The sequence below is a fragment of the Lepidochelys olivacea genome (genome assembly GCF_965140295.1).
Source record: "Lepidochelys olivacea isolate rLepOli2 genome assembly, chromosome: 14".
NCBI lineage: Eukaryota > Metazoa > Chordata > Testudines > Cheloniidae > Lepidochelys > Lepidochelys olivacea.
In genome coordinates this window covers 38,130,258-38,149,005 of record NC_140424.1, presented here as the reverse complement: position 1 = coordinate 38,149,005, position 18,748 = coordinate 38,130,258, and the positions used below count along the sequence as shown (strand labels likewise).

Here is an 18,748-nt window from a genome sequence, read left to right as displayed (position 1 = left end):
GGGACCCCCAGTTTGAGAAACACTGGTCTCCCCCATGAACTCTGTATAGTATAGGGTAAAAGTACACAAAAGACCAGGTTTCATGGTCCGTGACGCGTTTTTCACGGCTGTGAATTTGGTAGGGCCCTACTTATAGGATACAGGCCTGGAGGTTCCTTGTGTTACTGCTGAATAAAATAAATGCTAAAGCCAGTTCTCTGGGCTACAAAGGTCTGCTCCCCTAAGCCAGGTCATGGATTGTCAGTGCTGTGCCACCAAGTTGGTCCAGTTATTTGTAGGGCTAGACTAACTCCTCACATCCACCTCACCTCCAGGGCATCCCCACTGCCCCTCTCTGGGCCAGTGCAACCTTACAAACTGCTGCAGGTACAATTTGCTGTGCAGAGCAATTCCTGACATCTTAGCTGGTCTCTTTTGCTGCTCTGTTGCAATTGGCTGCCTCTGCCTTTCCCCATCCTCTAATCCAGTGCTACTCAAAGTGGTGGTCCGCAGATCGGTGCCGGTCCGCGAGCCCTCAGCTGCCAGTCTGTGCGCACATTGGAAAAAAAAATTGCCGGTCCCCCACATCAGATAGCTTGAGAAGCCCTGCTCTAGTCAGTGCAGGGCTAGGAAGCTGTAATGGAGGGGGACCACGGCCTGTCATATTTTGCTCCCATTCGGGAATCTCTGTTAAATTTGGGCACACAAAAAAGAAAGGTATTTTTCCAATTTGGAGAAGCATTCTGTTGAGTTAAACCTCAGGGCTATTGTACGTAAAACCTGGCATGAAGGCGGTCTTCTTCTTAGCATACACACAACGTGCCTCGTGCACTGGTGATAAGTGAACCCCCCCTTCGGGGAGGCTAACCCACAGGCCCCTCCCCTTCCACCCACATCTCCCCCACAATGGCCAGAGCCCTGAGGCCTCCCCTCTGTGGTCAGAGGAGCCCCGCCCCATCTATCCCAGCCACCCGAGCCACTGGCTGGGCCCCGCACCACCCCGGGCCACTGGCCTGACCCCTAGGCCGAACCGAGGCACCCAGGATGGCTCCAGCCCCTGGCTGCTGGCGGGCCTGAGCTCCAGGTTGCCGGCTGACACTGAGCCCCCACCAGCTTCAGGGAAGAGGGGGAGGAAGGCGGGGCCTCAGGGTGGAACATGGTGGGGCCACGGCCTGGGTTAGGGGAGGCTTAGCCTGCCCTGGCCTTTGATACCTATGGCCATGGGTGGCACGTGAGCAGGATTCGTCATTGAATTTGGTCCGCTAGTTGGATCATTAGCTTCCCCGGCCCGGGCTGGGTACTAATGCAGACTGAGATGCGTACGCTGATCCATGCTCCCCAAGAAGATGGTGGGATTTCTTTCTTAGTCTCTTTCCACTGTCGATCAGGCCGTACAGTTTCTAGAGTGAACAGACTTCTAATGCCCACAAAAAATAATGTAAAGCATTGAGAACAGGATTTGGAATACTTATGAATCTCTTGTAAACACAAATTATTGGTGAAATATCTAGCATTGTTCCTCATACAGACTGCCCCCCCCCCCCCGCCCATCTCTGTTGCTCATATCAAACAAGTTGTCAACACCAAATTCTGTACTTTGGCACAGGCATGTGTCATTTCAGAGACACCATTTTCTCAACCCTTTTCCTCACTGCTACAAACTGAAGTGCCCTGTCCAGGCTGTTTTTACTTCAGAAAAGCTCCCACATCTTAGTTACCCCCAATGTAAAACAAAACAAAAGGAATCACCTTTAGCAGTGAGGAAAAGGCCCAAGGGCTAGATTCAAAAAGGACAATGTCCCTCTGCCATATACATTGGTCAAACTGGACAGTCTCTACGTAAAAGAATAAATGGACACAAATCAGACGTCAAGAATTATAACATTCAAAAACCAGTCAGAGAACACTTCAATCTCTCTGGTCACTCGATTACAGACCTAAAAGTGGCAATTCTTCAGCAAAAAACCTTCAAAAACAGACTCCACCGAGAGACTGCTAAATTGGAATTAATTTGCAAACTGGATACAATTAACTTAGGCTTGAATAGAGACTGGGAGTGGATGGGTCATTACACAAAATAAAACTATTTCCCCATGTTTATTCTTCCCCCCACCTCCCACTGTTCCTCAGACATTCTTGTCAACTGCTGGAAATGGCCCACCTTGATTATCACTACAAAAGGTTTCCCCCCCTCTCCCCCACCGCTCTCCTGCTGGTAATAGCTCACCTTAAGTGATCACTCTGGTTACAGTGTGTATGGTAACAGCCACTGTTTCATGTTCTCTGTGTATATAAATCTCCCCACTGTATTTTCCACTGAATGTAGCCGATGAAGTGAGCTGTAGCTCACGAAAGCTTATGCTCAAATAAATTTGTTAGTCTCTTAGGTGCCACAAGTCCTCCTACACAGACTCACACGGCTGCTACTCTGAAAACACTCAGGGCAATTCTATGCCACAAAATTAAGGCAACCTACGTTACATCGATGTACAGCCGCCGCAGTAACTGATTCGGTTTTACATGTCCACAGTATGCTCCCTGTGTTGGCGTTGCGCGTCCTCACCAGGAGCACTTGCACCGATCCAACTGCCAGTGTGGGGCATTGTGGGATGCTTTCTGAAAGGCGGCAACAGTCAATGTAAGCAACGCAGTGTCTATGCTGATCCTGTGTTGACCTAAGCGCTACGCCTCTCACAGAGGTGGAGTTATTAAGTCGGTGTAGCGGGCGGGTTACATCGGTGAGAGCAGGAGTGCTGGAAGCTCCCTAGAAGTTGGAGGGCCACTGGTGCCCAAACCATGACCACACCCCTGCTCTGCCCCTTCCCCCCACAGCTCCATCCCTGCCACACCTTTTCCCCCCCAAGGCCTTGCCCTTGCTCTGCCTCTTCCCCCAAGGCCCCACACTCGCTCCGCCTCTTCCCCCAAGGCTCGCCCCCCACTCACTCCTCTCCGCCCCCTCTCCTCTGTTGCTCGCCCTTAAAGCAGATAAAAAGTGGGAGGGCATAGCATTCACCTGGGATGAGGGAGACCCCTGTTAAAATCCCTTCTCCCCCTTTGCCTAGGAGGAGACTTCAACATGGGTCTCCCTCATCCCCAGCAAGCGCTCTAACCACTAGGCTAGAAGTTGTAAGGTGGCTCAGAGCAAGATGCGTCTTTACAATTAAAGCACCAAAAAAGTAAAATAAATTGGTTCATTCTAATGGGAAAGGTACTCCGAGACCTGAAGGAGAACTGTGTGTGGCTCGAAAGCGTGTCTCTCTCACCAACAGATGTTGGGCCAAGAAAAGAGATTATCTCACCTGCCTTGTCTCTCTAACATCCTGGGACCAACACGGCTACAACTACTGGTGGCCAAAAAGAGTCATTTGACAAAACCGGAAATCTGCGATTCTCCCTCATTCGTTGGCTGCCTAACTGAGCTAACCAACACCCCATTCGCTGAAAAACCAACATGCACCCACAGAGGCACAGGATCCAATTATGAAGACATTTGGTCTTCCATGAGAACATTACAAACTGACTCCAGGTAGATTAGGCTTCTGATACATCATCTTTTGGGGGGATAGTGGGGGAAAGGTAGGGGTTGTTAGGGAATTCTTATTCCAGTTACTTATTACCATCAGTTTTCAGTTCTTTAGTACCTAACACATTTATCACACTTCCAAGGGTGCACTTGTCTTAAAGGCACTTTGAGGAGCATGGTTAGTACAGTTTGACTGCATTGGTCCAAAAGAGACAAGTTTAGACTGTTAAAAGCAATTGCTTAAAAGCAATTTTTTTCACTCTCTCTTAGGCCAATTTGCTTGGGCTTATAAAGGAGTTAAAATTCTAAAAGACGGTTACTTGAAGTCTCACTTCAGAGAGTGCAGACTCAGCAAGATAATCTACCATTATTTATATAAAAGGGGAAATACAACCCTTGAAATGAATTCTCACCACTTCTTCTCACCCTGTTAACCGTGGGATGGGGGAGAATTCTTTCTACCTGGCTGGTCCAGGCATCCATTGCACTTAAAGGATTCTGCAGCACCTTGTGCTGGGTTCAGTCAACTCTCTTTAGCACATGGTGATCTCAGTTTATATGCCCTAGTTTCAGGGCTCATTGGAGGAGGCCACCCTCTTATTCCTATTGGCACATGCCAAGGGAGCGGGCAGATTTCAGTTTAGTTTCTCTGCTCCTTCCACTGGTACCAAGTAGATGGAGCTGATGTATAACACATTTCTTTAATCCTCTTCTTATTGGAAGATTTTTAAATTTGATTCATTTTAAGGACTGTATTTAATTATTAGCCCCTACTACTAATTGAAACACACCCCCCCTTAAGCAATTTCTCTTAATATTTAAAAATTATAACCTGGTTTATATCTTTTAACATTCCTCCTTCCTTATGCCAGATGATTCCTATTACTTCTACGAGTGCAACAATTATTTACAATGAAAACCCACAAAACCCTTACGACCTTCTAAATTTGGAGGAGATATACATCCATATACATATATATTGATTATACATAAGGATTTCCCCTGATTTAGGACTCAGAGCAAGAGACATTATTCACATATAGAAGGCGGTAGATTTGACTCACATGGCAGACAAATGTGAAGATTCCAATCTGGGTGAAATGAGGCAGTTTATCCCTAGTATACTTGATTTACCAGGAAAACAATGTGTAGTTTATAATTTGGGGTGAAAACATGGGGCTGGGATTTCTTGGGGGTAACAGGTAATTTGCCCCATTTGACCTTCAATCTTACAGCTACCTTTCTAGTTTGCTTAATTTACAGATTTCCCCACTCGCCTCTTGATCCACTCCCAGCATGCAATGGGACACTTTGGGTAAGAAAGCAGGGGGGCACCCTGACTTGGTCACTTGGTTCTATTTAGCTAGGTTGGGAGGGAGAAAGAGGTTTTATCTATATGCAAATCCTGAGAGATTCTTGCCAAAGTGATTAATAATACTCTCTTCTAGCCATTTGAATTTCTATTCATGGGGCGGCAAAGGCCCAACCTTGGCTGATCTGTGGGTCCTTAGACAAAGGGTATGTCTACACTGCATTTAAAACCCACTGCTGGCCCATGCCCGCTGACTGGGGCTGTTTCACTCCAGTGTAGGCTTCCGGCTCAGATCCGAGCTCTGGGACCCACACACCTCACGGAATCCTAATTGCAGTGTAGACAAAACTCAGTGTCACATAATGTGAACCATTTTCTTTCTGTCTTCATAGGTGGATCCTATTTTGGGATAAACAGAGGTGGGATTGCTATTCTAATTTCCGAGGGCCAGAAGGAATCCTGTTATTAATCCTTCAAGGCATTTCTGTTCCATATATCCTCCCCATCAGAGAGAGGAAGCTGTGTTCGAGCTGCTTCTGTTTCTCTTCCTCTGTCAGAAGCTGCAATCTCCCCCCAGCCGTGATCTGGAAGCCTGAACTGAGCAGCTGCTGCTCCCCCAGCGGGGTTTGTGCTGTGGGGAGACCTTCCTTAAAGCCCCCTCTGTGCCCAGCCGAGTAGGGGACTTTCACTTGGCCAGAGAGCATGAGAATGACCCTGCACGCTAGTGTTTAGGGCACCTGCCTGGGTGGGTCCAATTCCCTTTCCAATGACTGTTTAATGACTAATCCAAAGTCGACCAGGTTCAACAGGAGAGATTGAGGGAGCCCCACATCAGACTATCCCATGGCCCAGTGGTTAGAGCATTGTCCTCATGGGATTTCAACAGGGATCTCTCACAGCTTTCTTCCCATCAGGCAGAGAGGAAAACAGACCCTGCATCTCCCCCATCAGGGTGACTGCTCTAACTCCAGGGTGAGAAGTTTTAGGAAGGACTCACTTCCCTCCTCCAGCTGTTTTGTGCATAGCTATTCACAAGAATAGAGTTTAGGTATCTGACTCCAGGAGAGGGGTTCCCAGCTGTGCATTCATAATTCACAACCTCAATCTGGGCTGGTATCTCCATGAGAGAGGTGGTGATTAGACACATCCCTCTCCTCAGCATCTCCTGTTGGCTAGCTTAGGTGGCTCCTGGCCTAAAGTGCTGGCTTTTTGGATCCCATTCCTAGGTGCTTGTCTCTCTTCATGCATCGTATAAGCAGGCTTGCTCTTTACACAATGCACAGTCAACCCGTGGAACTCCTTGCCAGAGGATGTTGTGAAGGCCAAAGCTATAACAGGGTTCAAGAAAGAACTAGGTAAGTTGCTGGACGATAGGTCCATCAATGGCTATTAGCCAGGCTGGGCAGGGATGGTGTCCCTAGACTCGGTTTTGCCAGAAGCTGGGAATGGGCGACAAGGGTTGGATCACTTGATGATTGCCTGTTCTGTTCATTCCGTCTGAGGCACCTGGCCTTGGCCACTGTCAGAAGACAGGATACTGGGCAAGATGAACCTTTGGTCTGACCCAGTCTGGCTGTTCTTATGTGATCAACTCAGGCTTTCTGGATCCTAATGTTGTTCCACTGATTTTCTAGGTGCCTAAAAGTTAGGCATCGCATCACGGAAATCCCTTTGTCCGTCCAGCCCTCAGTGGCTGCCACAACCCAGGTCTTGGTATATGGACAATTACAGACCTGGTTGAAGCAGAGGGTATCTGGATAGTGCCCAGATACCAGAAGGGCCCCATTTCTGCTTGCAGTTTTCCGATGTTCACCAAAATATCACCAGCTATCTCCTGCTGGCTGCCTCCAACATCGCCTGAAACGCATGATTTGATCAGATGCAGCATTCGGAAGTTATTGCATCACCTCCGAACACACAAAGGCCATTGATCTGAATGAAGGGCCTGACATGGCTTGGGGGAAAATAAATCAAAACCATACCTCGCTCTTAGAGAGCGCTTTGCATCCATAGATCTCAAAGTCCTTCACAGCACAGATTATTGCTCCTCTCCACAACGGTTCAATTCAGGTTAAAAGAAAAAGATCCTTCCCCAGGCTCATTGACCCTCCTTCCACAGGAGAAAAGTGAATGGATCAGGACAGCCAGAGGGGGTTTCCCCTGTGGATGATGGATTTTCCCCACAGAAGGGTCTGAAAACCCAAGGAGTTGGCAGCTCTGGTCTGCAGTCTGCAGTGGTGAAGGCTGGAGAAATAACAACTCAGAGAGACAGCTGCTGGGATCATTTTTCCCATTATTCAAGACAAGGGCCACTGGGAGTTTGAGAAGCTAAATTCTCCTTTATTCTTAGCCAGCAAGAAATACAAGTTAACCATCCCCTCTCCCCACCTAGCACCCACCTCACAAATATGCATTTCTGCCCCAGGCCAGCACATGGATTCTCCCAGCATCTGCAGGCACCAGGGAAAGAGGAACAAGTTAAAACCAGTGGAAAAGTGCAGACAATTCATGAGAGATGCTGGGACCCAGTCACAAAGGAGCAGGAAACCCAGGGAGCTCGGGTTAGAAGATGGATGCAGTGTGGGGTGAGTGGAGCACAGACAGTCTCTGTTGTCCGCACAGAGGAAACAGCAGTAGACATTGTGGGAGTGACTAACTGGGCTGTCAGGATGCACTTCTGCCTCTTGGTGACAAAGGTTTGCCTGGCTTCAGGGTTGGTGAGGCCAGTTCACTTCGCTGGCTTCCTTCTCGCCTCTGTCCAGATTCCTCCTCTCCGCAAAGAGGAGATGGTGCCCCCGCCCTGAATCATTCTTCTAGGGGCATCACTCACTGTCATTTAGAATTCAGGGACTCGCAGGAAAATTCCTGTCTCTTTCTGGCCCCAGTGCAGTGAGTTCACAGTTCTCAGCCTCATCTGTCTGGCTCTGCAGAGCAAACCCTGCAGTTTTCCAGCCCCATCCTCCCCCGCTCCTGACTGCATCTCATATCCCCCTGGAGTGTAAATCTTGCACTCAGTGTGTGTGCTGATCACTATTGATCATTTTCAATGTTCAAACCACCCGGAAATCTTTAGAGGGAAGGGTAGAAAAGGGTGAAAAAAGTACGTAAGGACTATTCTGGCAAATGATCAATTGTTTGTGAAGTCTCCAATATAGCAGAGCTACATCCTGTCAAAGTCAACTAATACAAAAGTACGTGACCAAACAGCCTTCACCAAGGACAGAAAAACTCACAATCCAGGGTGGGCTATAAAACACTTTCACGCGTTCATAAAGTGAAATCCCAGAAAGAAAAGGAGGACTTGTGGCACCTAAGAGACTAACAAATTTATTTGAGCATAAGCTTTTGTGAGCTACAGCTCACTTCATCGGCTACATTCAGTGGAAAATACAGTGGGGAGATTTATATACACAGAGAACATGAAACAATGGGTGTTCCCATACACACTGTAACCAGAGTGATCACTTAAGGTGAGCTATTACCAGCAGGAGAGCGGTGGGGGAGGGGGGGGAAACCTTTTGTAGTGATAATCAAGGTGGGCCATTTCCAGCAGTTGACAAGAATGTCTGAGGAACAGTGGGGGGTGGGGGGGAATAAACATGGGGAAATAGTTTTATTTTGTGTAATGACCCATCCACTCCCAGTCTCTATTCAAGCCTAAGTTAATTGTATCCAGTTTGCAAATTAATTCCAATTCAGCAGTCTCTCGGTGGAGTCTGTTTTTGGAGGTTTTTTGCTGAAGAATTGCCACTTTTAGGTCTGTGATCGAGTGACCAGAGAGATTGAAGTGTTCTCTGACTGGTTTTTGAATGTTATAATTCTTGACGTCTGATTTGTGTCCATTTATTCTTTTACGTAGAGACTGTCCAGTTTGACCAATGTACATGGCAGAGGGGCATTGCTGGCACATGATGGCACATATCAAGAGAATCTTCAAATTCAAAATAAGGAAAATAAATTGACCCATTTTCTTCTCATCTGGCTAAACCTGCTTCATTCAGCACCTCCTTATTTGGCTGTGTAACTTACAAAAGTTTTTGCATTACCTAACAAAAGAAAGGAGGGGGAGGGGGGAACCTTCTCATGGGCAAATGATCTGGATTTAGCTGGGAAATCCCAGAAGCCACTTTACCAATAGATGGAAACAGGGACTGAAGATCAGAAACCTCCCGCTGCGCTTTGGCCTTCATTTGAATTCCCCCTCCAGGTCTGCAACATGTTTTTCTCTTGCTCTCAGGAGTCTGATTTAGGATGAAAGCAATCAATGGGCCATTCCTGGAGAGCAAAGGACACTGTGGCAAGTGACACTTCGGAAGGCGGAGGGGTAGAATAGGGAGAGGATAAAACTCTCCAAGGCTTGGACAGAGGCTGCTGTGTCAAAGATGGAGCATGACAGTGACCGGGGAAGGAGGGAATCCCTCGGACTCACCCCATCGCTCTCAAAGAACATAGTAGCTAAAACACCACCTTTTACTGTCCCTGCTCCAGCTTTTGTAAAATAAATGTAATTCTGGTATAGAAGGGAGAAAATGGGGGTGTGGGGAAACCCACAATGGAGCATTTTGTGAGAATCTGGGAATGAGACCATTTATCCCCAAAGGGAGAACTCGTGACTGTAACAATCACTCTGCTAATGGGGTGATCCGAATAAATAAGATGCTCAAGGTCAGTCTAGACTAGGAAAAGTGGTGGAGAGTCAGAGGAGATGAGCTGGCTAATCCTGACTGTTTTTCCTACCACAGACGGACACTCACAGGTTGATGCTGCGGAGGCAGAGGTGGGATCTCCAGGCCTCCCACAAAGGGCCCTGTGGGAATCAGCCCCTCTCAGTGGTGCTGCCTGAATGCAGAGGGGGCAGGGAGAAGGGGCAAAGGGGGTGATGAGAGGCAGCACCTCTCTACCCCTGTGCTCTCCCTCGCCTCTTATCCCACGATCCCCAAACACTCGATAGCCCCAGCACCCAGCTCCCCCTGCTTCCCAGCTCCACCAGCCCCAACCATTCAATCCCCAGTTTCCTCCCCATAACCCATTGCCCTGGTCCCTTAATGGTTGATCCCCCAGAGCCCAACACCCTGGGGGACTCAGAGAGGGGAGGAGTTACCAGCCCCCAGGGACACTCCCTCTGCAGGGAACAGCCCCAGGTAAGTGGGGGAGCCCAGCCCAGGGGCTTGTGGAAGATGGGGGATGGGGACAGGTGTGTAGAGTGAAGGTAGGGTCTGGCCCAAGTGTCCTTCTCCTCATCTCCATGGCAGGGGGATCCTGGCTGGGCGGGGAAGGGAGAGGGGGGAGCTTCAGCCAGGCAGAGGGAGAGGCTGGAGGAGTTTCTCTCTCTCCCTTTCTCTCTGTGGCCCATTAGCTCAGCAGCCAGGGCTGCACGAGGGAGGAGGGGCTGATGGGGGCTTCTCCTCCTCTGCCTGGGGTTTGCTTAGACCAGGCAGAGCCAGAGGGTCACTGACTAGCTGCTGCTCGGCTGCTGCTGGATCCTCACCCCTGATGTGTGTGGGAAAGAGGAAATGAGTTGGTCACTACGGCTATCCCCAGTCGGGGCCCCGAGAGAATTTCCCTGCTGTGTGGAGGAGTCTCTGATGTTCGACACTTATATGTCTTCAGCTTTCAAAATGCTCCCACAGGACTCTTGATGATGCCTGCTACTGTAGGAGCACCAGTTGAAGCTTCCCCCATATTGAAGGTCTCTCTCTCTCTCATGAATTCTCCGATGCGTAATCATGTGTGAGCTCTGAATCTTTTCCCACAGTTATTTCTAGGGTCTCCCACCCTTGTGCATTCGCCGATGTTTCGTAAGGTTTCAGGAGCAACTAAAGCTTTCCCCACAGTCCAAGCATTTATGGGGTTTCTCTCCTGTGTGGGTTCCCTGATGCATAACAATGGCTTATCTTTCGTTCAATCTCTTCCCACGCTGGAGTTATTCATAGGGTCTGTCCCGCGTATGGACTCTCCCATGCTTAATAAGTGTTGAGCTCTCGCTAAAACTTTTCCCACACACTGGGCATTTATGGGGTCTCTCGCCCGTGTGGATTCTCCAGTGTTTCGTGAGGCTTGAGCTCTGGCTGAAGCTTTTCCCACAGTCCGAACATGTATAGGGCTTCTCTCCCGTGTGGTTTCTCTGATGTGTAATCAGGTTGGTTTTCACCTTGAAACTTTTCCCACAGTCGAGGCATTTATAGGGTGTCTCTCCTGTGTGGATTCTCCGATGATTGGTAAGGCTTGAGCTCTGACTAAAGCTTTTCCCGCAATCTAAGCATTTATAGGGTTTTTCTCCTGTGTGCAGTCTCTGATGGGTAATAAGGTTCGTTCTCACACTGAATCTTTTCCTGCAGTCGAGGCATTCATAGGGTCTCTCTCCCGTGTGGATTCTCCGATGTTTAGTGAGGCTTGAACTCTGATGGAAGCTTTTCCCGCACTCCCAGCATTTATAGGGCTTCTCTCCTGTGTGGTTTCTCTGATGAGTAATAAGGTTGGTTCTCACACTGAAGCTTTTCCCACACTCGAGGCATTTATAGAGTTTCTCCTCCTCGGGATCTGTCGGCTGGTTTGTGGTTTCCTTAGGATCTGTGCATCCTCCCCCACATTCAATGGATTCATCCCCTTTCTTCCTTGGGTGGTTTCCCAGCTGCCTCTCTAACCTGTGCCAATTTCCCCAGGCTTCCCCCTGTTCCAAGGATTGGGAAATATTCCCATCAGCTGTTTTCATAATGGTTCCCAGGGGTTCCATTTGCTCAGGACCTTCAGATTGACAATTCTCCTCTTCGTTCTCACTCACTGTCTCATTGCCTGCTGGGAGAGAGAGAATCCAGACAAGAGTCACCGCTGTTCCCCTTTCTCCTCAGCATTGGGAAACACCACACAGTGACTGCTGGGGAGATGGAGACATTGGATTCTGCCTCCACATCCCACCCAAACACTCCCAGGGAAGGAAAGTCAGGGAGGAAATTCCCGACAGCTAACAGGGTGGGTGGGAAGCCGTGACAGATATTTGCCTTGATGCTACAACACCTGCTGACTGCAGCCCTGACCTGGTTGAGACGGGGCAGAACTGGGGGCTCTCGCTCACAGGACATTTTGGGAGTCCCAGCTTTTTCCTTCATTCATCAGATAGTTTCTGTGTCAGTTTCTCTGACTCCTCACCTGTGCGGGTGCCTCTCTGGCTCTCCCTTTCCTCAGCGGCCTGGAGATCTGGGACCCACGGCTCTTCCCCTCGTTCCAGCCGGGCGATCAGCTCAGGTTTGGGAATGGGTAATCCTGCTCAGTGAATGAAATCAGACAAAATCAGGGTGCATGGAGCAATTGTAGAGGAGCCATCACAAAGAACATTCCCTGATTTTAAGCTGGCCCCATGCCCTGCAGGAGGATGTGGAATCTGAACAGATGGGAACAGGGTCACTGAGTCCCCAGGGTAGGAGAGATTTGTCAGAAACCCAGTAGGAACATTCAGCTTCTGTGGGGCCCGGGGGGAGGCATGGCGTGGGGACTTGCTAACACGGCAACAGCTCTGGTGTTAAATCCCTGCCAATTTCTCAACCTCCAGAGTCCTCCACATGGATGGAGCAAGTCCTAGGACGAAAAGGGAACAGGGTGTAAGGGAACAGGGTGCAAGGGAATAGGGTGCACTGCTTCTGCTCCCTTGAAAGCGGGAGGAATGGCGATGAATTAGCATGTCCCTTATATTTATGACTCCCTGACTCGACTGCAGGGGGTATGGAGATGGAAGTCTCTTTCAGACTGGATGTGTGGACTATGCAACCCACTCCCTTCAAATCTAACTGACCAGGGGAGAACCTGACCAGAGTCAGACACGCAGACCCCACGACTTCTAATAACCGAGGGGACGGGAATTCCTTACCCAGCGAGGTCACCGTCTCGTAGTTCTCCTGCATGACGTCCCTGTAGAGGGCTCTCTGAGCAGGGTCCAGCAGAGCCCCCTGCCCCTCAGTGAAATACACAGCCACCTCCTCGAAGGTCACCGGCATCTGAAACAACAAGAGTTCCCCACTCAGCACCTGCTGCCCCAGCCGCAATCCCACTAGTCAGGGGGAGGAGGCCCAGAAAAGCAGAATCCTCCCCGCACCCTGCTCAGAGGAGCCAGGAGGCTTCAGGGGGTGGGAGAAGGTGAGAGCTGCTTGTCCCCCCCAGCACACAGAGCAGGGCAGGGTCTTATCATTTCCAACATGCCTGCCAGCCACAGGCTGATACGGGAAGCAGAGCTCTGAGCCGGGGACAGGGACAGGAATCCCGACAGCTTCCCTTTGTATTTCACAGCAGCCTCTGGCCAGTGGGGTCAGGCTCCAGCACTGGGAGTCTGGTCACTTTCCCCAGCCCTGCCCAGGGGGGTGTTTCCTGGTTCAGAAATGGGGGGAATGTTCCCCCCTCCCCCCACCCGCCAATGGGCCTGTTCAGAAAATCAGGCTCCAAGTTAAACTTGTCCCCTGTCCCCTCCCTGGCTCCCCCTGTGTATTTCCTCCCCCTCCCCCTCCACAACAACCCCCCTGCAGCTCCCTGAAAATCCCCTACCTGAGCTGGCTCCATCACAGCCATTTCCCTCTCCTCTCCCATAGGAATACGGGACAATTTGAAGTGCAATGTGGATTTTGTTAGCCAATATATATATGCTAGGAATAATTTCAATAAAGGCCCGGAAGGTATCTTCACTGAATCTATTACACCCTCCCCATAGTTCTGTTCACCCATGTCAAGATTAAACTCGCTAAGTTTATGGAGGAGATGGTATGATGGGATAACATGATTTTGGCAATCAATTGATCTTTAAATATTCACGGTAAATAGACCCAATGGCCTGTGATGGGATGTTAGATGGGGTGGGATCTGAGTTACTACAGAGAATTCTTTCCTGGGTATCTGGCTGATGAATCTTGTCCACATGCTTAGGGTTCAGCTGATCCCATGCTTAGGGTTCAGCCATATTTGGGGTCGAGAAGGAATTTTCCTCCAGGGCAGATTGGAAGAGGCCCTGGGGGTTTTTCGCCTTCCTCTGTAGCATGGGGCACGGGTCACTTGCTGGAGGATTCTCTGCACCTTGAAGTCTTTAAACCATAATTTGAGGACTTAAATAGCTCAGACATAGGTGAGAGGTTTATTGCAGGAGTGGGTGGGTGAGATTCTGTGGCCTGAATTGTGCAGAAGGTCGGACTAGATGATCATAATGGTCCCTTCTGACCTTAGTATCTATGAATCTAAGTAGCCCAGAAAACTTTGCATTAGCTGAAGTACTTGGAAAACTGTCAGGAGCAGGACCTTTGAGCAAGTAGCAACAGGTAGGAAGTCATTCTCTCAGGTCTAAACTAGAATGTCTCAAGGGATGAGGACAAGACATATAATGGTTTTACCTACAAACCTAGGAGATGCCTTCACGCCCTGTGGTACTTGGAAATCATGAGACAAAGGGTCCACCGTGGCACCAGAAAAACAAGGTAAAAAGCGGATTGGTTCAATCTCATTTCAGATGACGTACAGCAGCAGTTCTCAACCCGAGGTCCGCAAGTAGGTTTTAGGGGGGCCGACAAGCAGGGACTCGCTGGGGCCCAGGGCAGAAAACCAAAGCTGTGCCACATGGTGCCGAAACCTGGGGCCCCCGAGGCCCGCCACCCAGCGCTGAAGCCAAAGCCTGAACGGCTTAACTTTGCAGGGGCCCCTCTGGTGTGGGACTCCAGGGAATTGCCTGGCTTGCTACCCACTAACACCGGCACTGGCTTTTTGTGGCACAGGTGGGCTGTGGAGTTTTTTACATGGGGTGTGGGCTCAGAAAGGAAAAGGCTGAGAACCCCTGACGTACAGTGTACACACGTATAAAGGGATGGCATTAGGGTTGTCACTTTGCACACCCTGTGTAGAAGGTGAACGTACCAATGCTGCAGGTGACGACTTCCCGGAGACTGGTATCGTATGGAACCCTTTTTTCCCCTGTACTATATTGTCATTGGCTTAGAGCAACCAACCTGACTGGTCTTGGTTATTTGATCTCTTGCATACATTTCATAATGAACCAAAGGACAGTCAAGCCATCGACTGTACAGAGTCTCTGAGTCAAACACGCAAAAAAAAAATCAGAAGCAGAGGAGTTACTTTGATGGATTCAATGATTTTACCTTCAAGGCAGTGGGTCCCCCCAGCAGAGTGGTAACTCAGCAGACACACAAACTGGTTTTTCCTCTCTTTCCTCCTTACCACAGTCCCTGGGAAGTCAATCGCAGCAATTCAAAGCAGCACCAGACCCTGCCAAACCAACAGACGCAAAACCTGCAGCCATATCTCCGCCGCTACAGTGATCAACATCTCCCCGTAACACAGCTTTCAAGATCCATGGGTCCTACACAGCCTATCACAACATGGGGTGCACCTCATCCAGTGCATAAATGCTCCGATAACAACTATGTGGGTGAAACCAATCACTACTCTCGAACGAACTCACACTAAAAAGTGATAAAAGACAAAAACACCAGTGGGTGAAAACTTGTCACAGAGCGATCACTCCATATCTGACCTCTCAGCCCTCATCCTCAACGGAAACCTCCACAACATCTTCAAAAGACACCTGGGAGCTTAAATTCGTAACTCCATCAGACACTAAAAATCACAGTCTTCATAAAAACACTGGATTATTGGCTGATTACAAGAATCCGCAACCCACTAACTCCCCCCTTTTTTGTCCTGTGACTGCAGAGTTGTTAACAGGACACTTCACCTTGAAGGGTCCCTTAGACAAAAAATAATTGACTACCCTCCGTCAAGGTCCAAAATTTCTTGGTCATGGTACAGTTGAGGTCTGGACTGCAGAGAAAATAATAAAAAAAAACCCCAAAGAATGCTAGTAATAATAAAGATAATAATAAGATTTCAGGGTCTGTTCAAAAGTGTCCCGTGGTCTGGATTAGGCGTGCGGTCCGCCGACTGACTACCCTGCCTCAGACTATGTGTTACCTACTTACGGTAAACAATCTGTTCCACCTTGTATTTAGCTGTGACGCGCCGAGAACCTTTCCCAGCCCTGCAGAAGAGCTGTGTGGTTTGAAAGCTTCTCTCTCTCACTCACAGAAGTTGCTCCAATATATGATATTACCTCACCGACCTTGTCTCCACAGAGTGATGCAGGGAATGGATCTGGGCAGATTTGGGACCCTCCCTCCTTGTTCCTACTGACTTATTCAGTCTCGACTCCTCTCTCCCCTCCCCACTGTGTGGGAAAACTGGCTACTGGCCCAGTACATGGGTGTTTGCTCTCCAGTAGAGATTTGGTTGCTGCAACTACTAACTGGCTGCGTCACTGAGGGCAGCACCTCTGGGACCTGCAGACACACAGGGAGCCCCCTCCCCCTTCGGTACAAACTCACCAGCAGGTCCCTGAAAGGGGCCCTTTGTGCAGAGTCACTTTCCTGCCGGGCCCCAGCCCTGTCCCCCAGGGCTCCCCATCACCTGCAGGCACCGGCTCAGGGGCTGGTGTGGGCAGAGCGTGGGGCTGCCGTGGGGACTAGTTCCAGGCACGGTGAAAGTCCCTAGCAGTGCTGGGCACAGAGGGGGGATTAATGAAGGTCTGTCCCTGGCACAGCCCCAGCTGGGGAGCAGCAGTTTCACACTCTGGGCTCTCAGGTAGAGGAGGCAGCAGTGTCTGACCCAAAGACCTCAATTCAAGGGCTCTAATATCAGATGCAGAGAGACACGCACCAGCCTCCTCCTCTCCCTTAGCCAGAACCGGAGCCCTCTGGTGTCAGCAGCGAGTGCCTGAACCTCCCTGTCCTGCCCCTGCAGACCCCAGGGGACAGGCAGGCAGAGGCTGATCCCATCGGCCCATCCGCACCCACCCCCTGCCAGAGCCAGCAGTGACTCCGGTCTGACTCCGGTGTGGCTGAGATCTGCATCCTGCCCAGAAATCAGACCAGGGCCCCGGGCAGCCCCCAACACTCTGGAGTCACAGACTCCACCAGCATGGGTGTGTCTGAAAATAATACACTGGTAGCCGGGGGGAGCGGGATCTGGATATTTGTCTTGTAGCTTCTGAGCCCTGAGTCTCTTACCTTCCCCCCGAGCGGGGCCCCCCGGGGCAGGGGCCGGGCCGGGAAGGGGCCCTGGCCGGGCTGGGGGCTCTGCCCTGGGAGAGGCTCCCGGGGAGCAGCGGGCAGGGCCCGGCTGGAGGTTCCCCTCTCCCGGCTGCAGCCCGGGCTCCGGGCTCCCAGCACCAGCCGCCGGGGCGCGGGGATCTCGCCGGGAGCCAGAGTCCCCGCAGCGGCTGCGAGTCACTTCCTGCGGCCGGGCCCGAGCCCCGCGATCCTCCCCCCAGAGCCGCCCCCCAGCCGCTCCTGGGTCCTAGCGATCAACCCACCGCGCTGCAGGCCCCTGCCCCAGACCCTGCCCCCTGGGGACCCCACCAGCCTGGGCACGGGCAGCTTCTCCCAGCCCTATGTAGGCGTCCTGCCCAGAAGCCACAGGATCACTGGGGGGACAGAAAGAAGCCGGGAGATCCCGGGGAGCGGGGAGAAGGGGGCTTTCCATGGGGGCTGGGGGTTGTTCCAGAGAGCCCCCCATGTCTGCATGGACACAGGGGTGATGGGCTCGGGTCCTGGTCCTAGAGAGGCTGCCCGGGACACGTTTCTCGGTGACACCGTCCGACTCAGCGTGTGAGTCCCTCGAGTACAAAACTGGTACACGGAGCCCTTTGCCAGAGACGGTCTCTTGTCTCCACACCCCCATCCGCGGCTACCAGCCCTGGGCTGGAGCTACCAGCTCTGCTCCCCCGGCTCTCAGGTCAGGGAGCTGCCAGTGCCACGGCAACAGGTTCATTCAGTGATTTGTAGGCCCGGATTCACCCATCCCTGGGTCTCTAGGCAAACCCCCCTCATGTCTGCCCCCCAGGGACTCATAGAATCATAGACTATCAGGGTTGGAAGGGACCTCAGGAGGTCATCTAGTCCAACCCCCTGCTCAGAGCAGGACCAATCCCCAATTTTTGCCCCAGATCCCTAAATGGCCCCCTCAAGTATTGAGCTCACAACCCTGGGTTTAGCAGGCCACTGCTCAAACCACTGAGCTATCCCTCCCCCCAAAAATAGGAAGAGGATTGAAACAGCCATTTTTAGAGACATACATTTATTTCCAGGAAAGAAGAAATGGTTAAAATACCTTCCACTACCTTTTTTTGAAAAATTTACTTGCTTCGCCCAACGTGGGGCTCGAACCCACGACCCTGAGATTAAGAGTCTCATGCTCTACCGACTGAGCTAGCCGGGCTGCTTGATTGTTAGGTTTCAGCTTTGAAATCTAACTATCATCCTGGCAAATTCATATGTTGACTCCTTTCCATACTTACAGCTCTGCCTGCTGCCCCCACCCTGAGCACCGGCTCTGCACTCCCCTAGGAAAAGGCATAAGCATGGGAAGTAGGGGCCACCCCCTGACCTCATGGGCTCCGCCAACTCCTGGGGTCCAGGCCACCGGCCCTGGGGGATCTACCACCAAACTCTGGGGTTCCACAGCTGCCCGGGGTCCCACTGCTGCCCGGGGGGCTCTACAGCTACCCCAGCTGTGGCCCCAGCCTGGGGCGGTGAGGGGTACAGACAGGGGTAAGGAGGGTACAGCTCAGCACACCCACGCTAAAAATTGTTCCAGCACCACTGGGAAATGGGCCACACAAAACTTATTCCACCTGCGCTCAGGTCAAATGAGTGCTTAGGTTTTTTCTTTAATGCTTCTATGGGTATCCAGGAGATGGCATTGGTGTATCACAAATTTCCTCAATCCTTTTTTATCAGCAGCTTTATACAGCTGATTCATTTCAAGAATTGTATTTCATCATTAGCCCCTCCTATCGATTGGGACACCCCCTTTTAAGCAATTTCTCTCAATGTCCCAAAGTTATACCATGGTTTATATTTTTTTTACATTTCTTCTTCTTTGTGCCGGACAATTCC

At 50.7% G+C, this 18,748-nt stretch overlaps 1 protein-coding gene across 3 annotated transcripts; it reads right to left on the bottom strand.

Moving 5' to 3' along the window:
• Positions 1–8,125: 8,125 nt before the first annotated feature.
• LOC311530899 (zinc finger protein 620-like) lies at positions 8,126–17,089 on the bottom strand. Of its 3 annotated transcripts, none has more exons than XM_084647922.1 (4): positions 16,859–17,089; positions 12,676–12,802; positions 11,961–12,074; positions 8,126–11,609 (listed from the first exon to the last, which is right to left on the bottom strand). In XM_084647922.1, exons 2-4 carry the CDS (start codon positions 12,800–12,802, stop codon positions 10,738–10,740), a joined length of 1,113 nt encoding a protein of 370 aa, XP_084504048.1. In that variant the 5' UTR covers positions 16,859–17,089; the 3' UTR covers positions 8,126–10,737. The 3 variants fall into 3 exon arrangements, with proteins under 3 accessions (XP_084504048.1, XP_084504050.1, XP_084504049.1); XM_084647924.1 differs by having other exon boundaries at positions 8,126–11,606; XM_084647923.1 differs by lacking the exon at positions 16,859–17,089 and adding an exon at positions 14,177–15,510.
• Between the last annotated feature and the right edge of the window lie 1,659 nt (positions 17,090–18,748).

Bases quoted from the DNA above. Each gene is read 5' to 3' on its own strand.
- LOC311530899 (XM_084647922.1), bottom strand. From the start codon at position 12,802: ATGCCGGTGACCTTCGAGGAGGTGGCTGTGTATTTCACTGAGGGGCAG. The intron at 12,075-12,675 runs GTAAGGAATTCC...TTCACTGAGCAG, and splicing joins CGAGACGGTGACCTCGCTGG to GATTACCCATTCCCAAACCT. The intron at 11,610-11,960 runs GTGAGGAGTCAG...TCTCTCTCCCAG, and splicing joins CCAGAGAGGCACCCGCACAG to CAGGCAATGAGACAGTGAGT.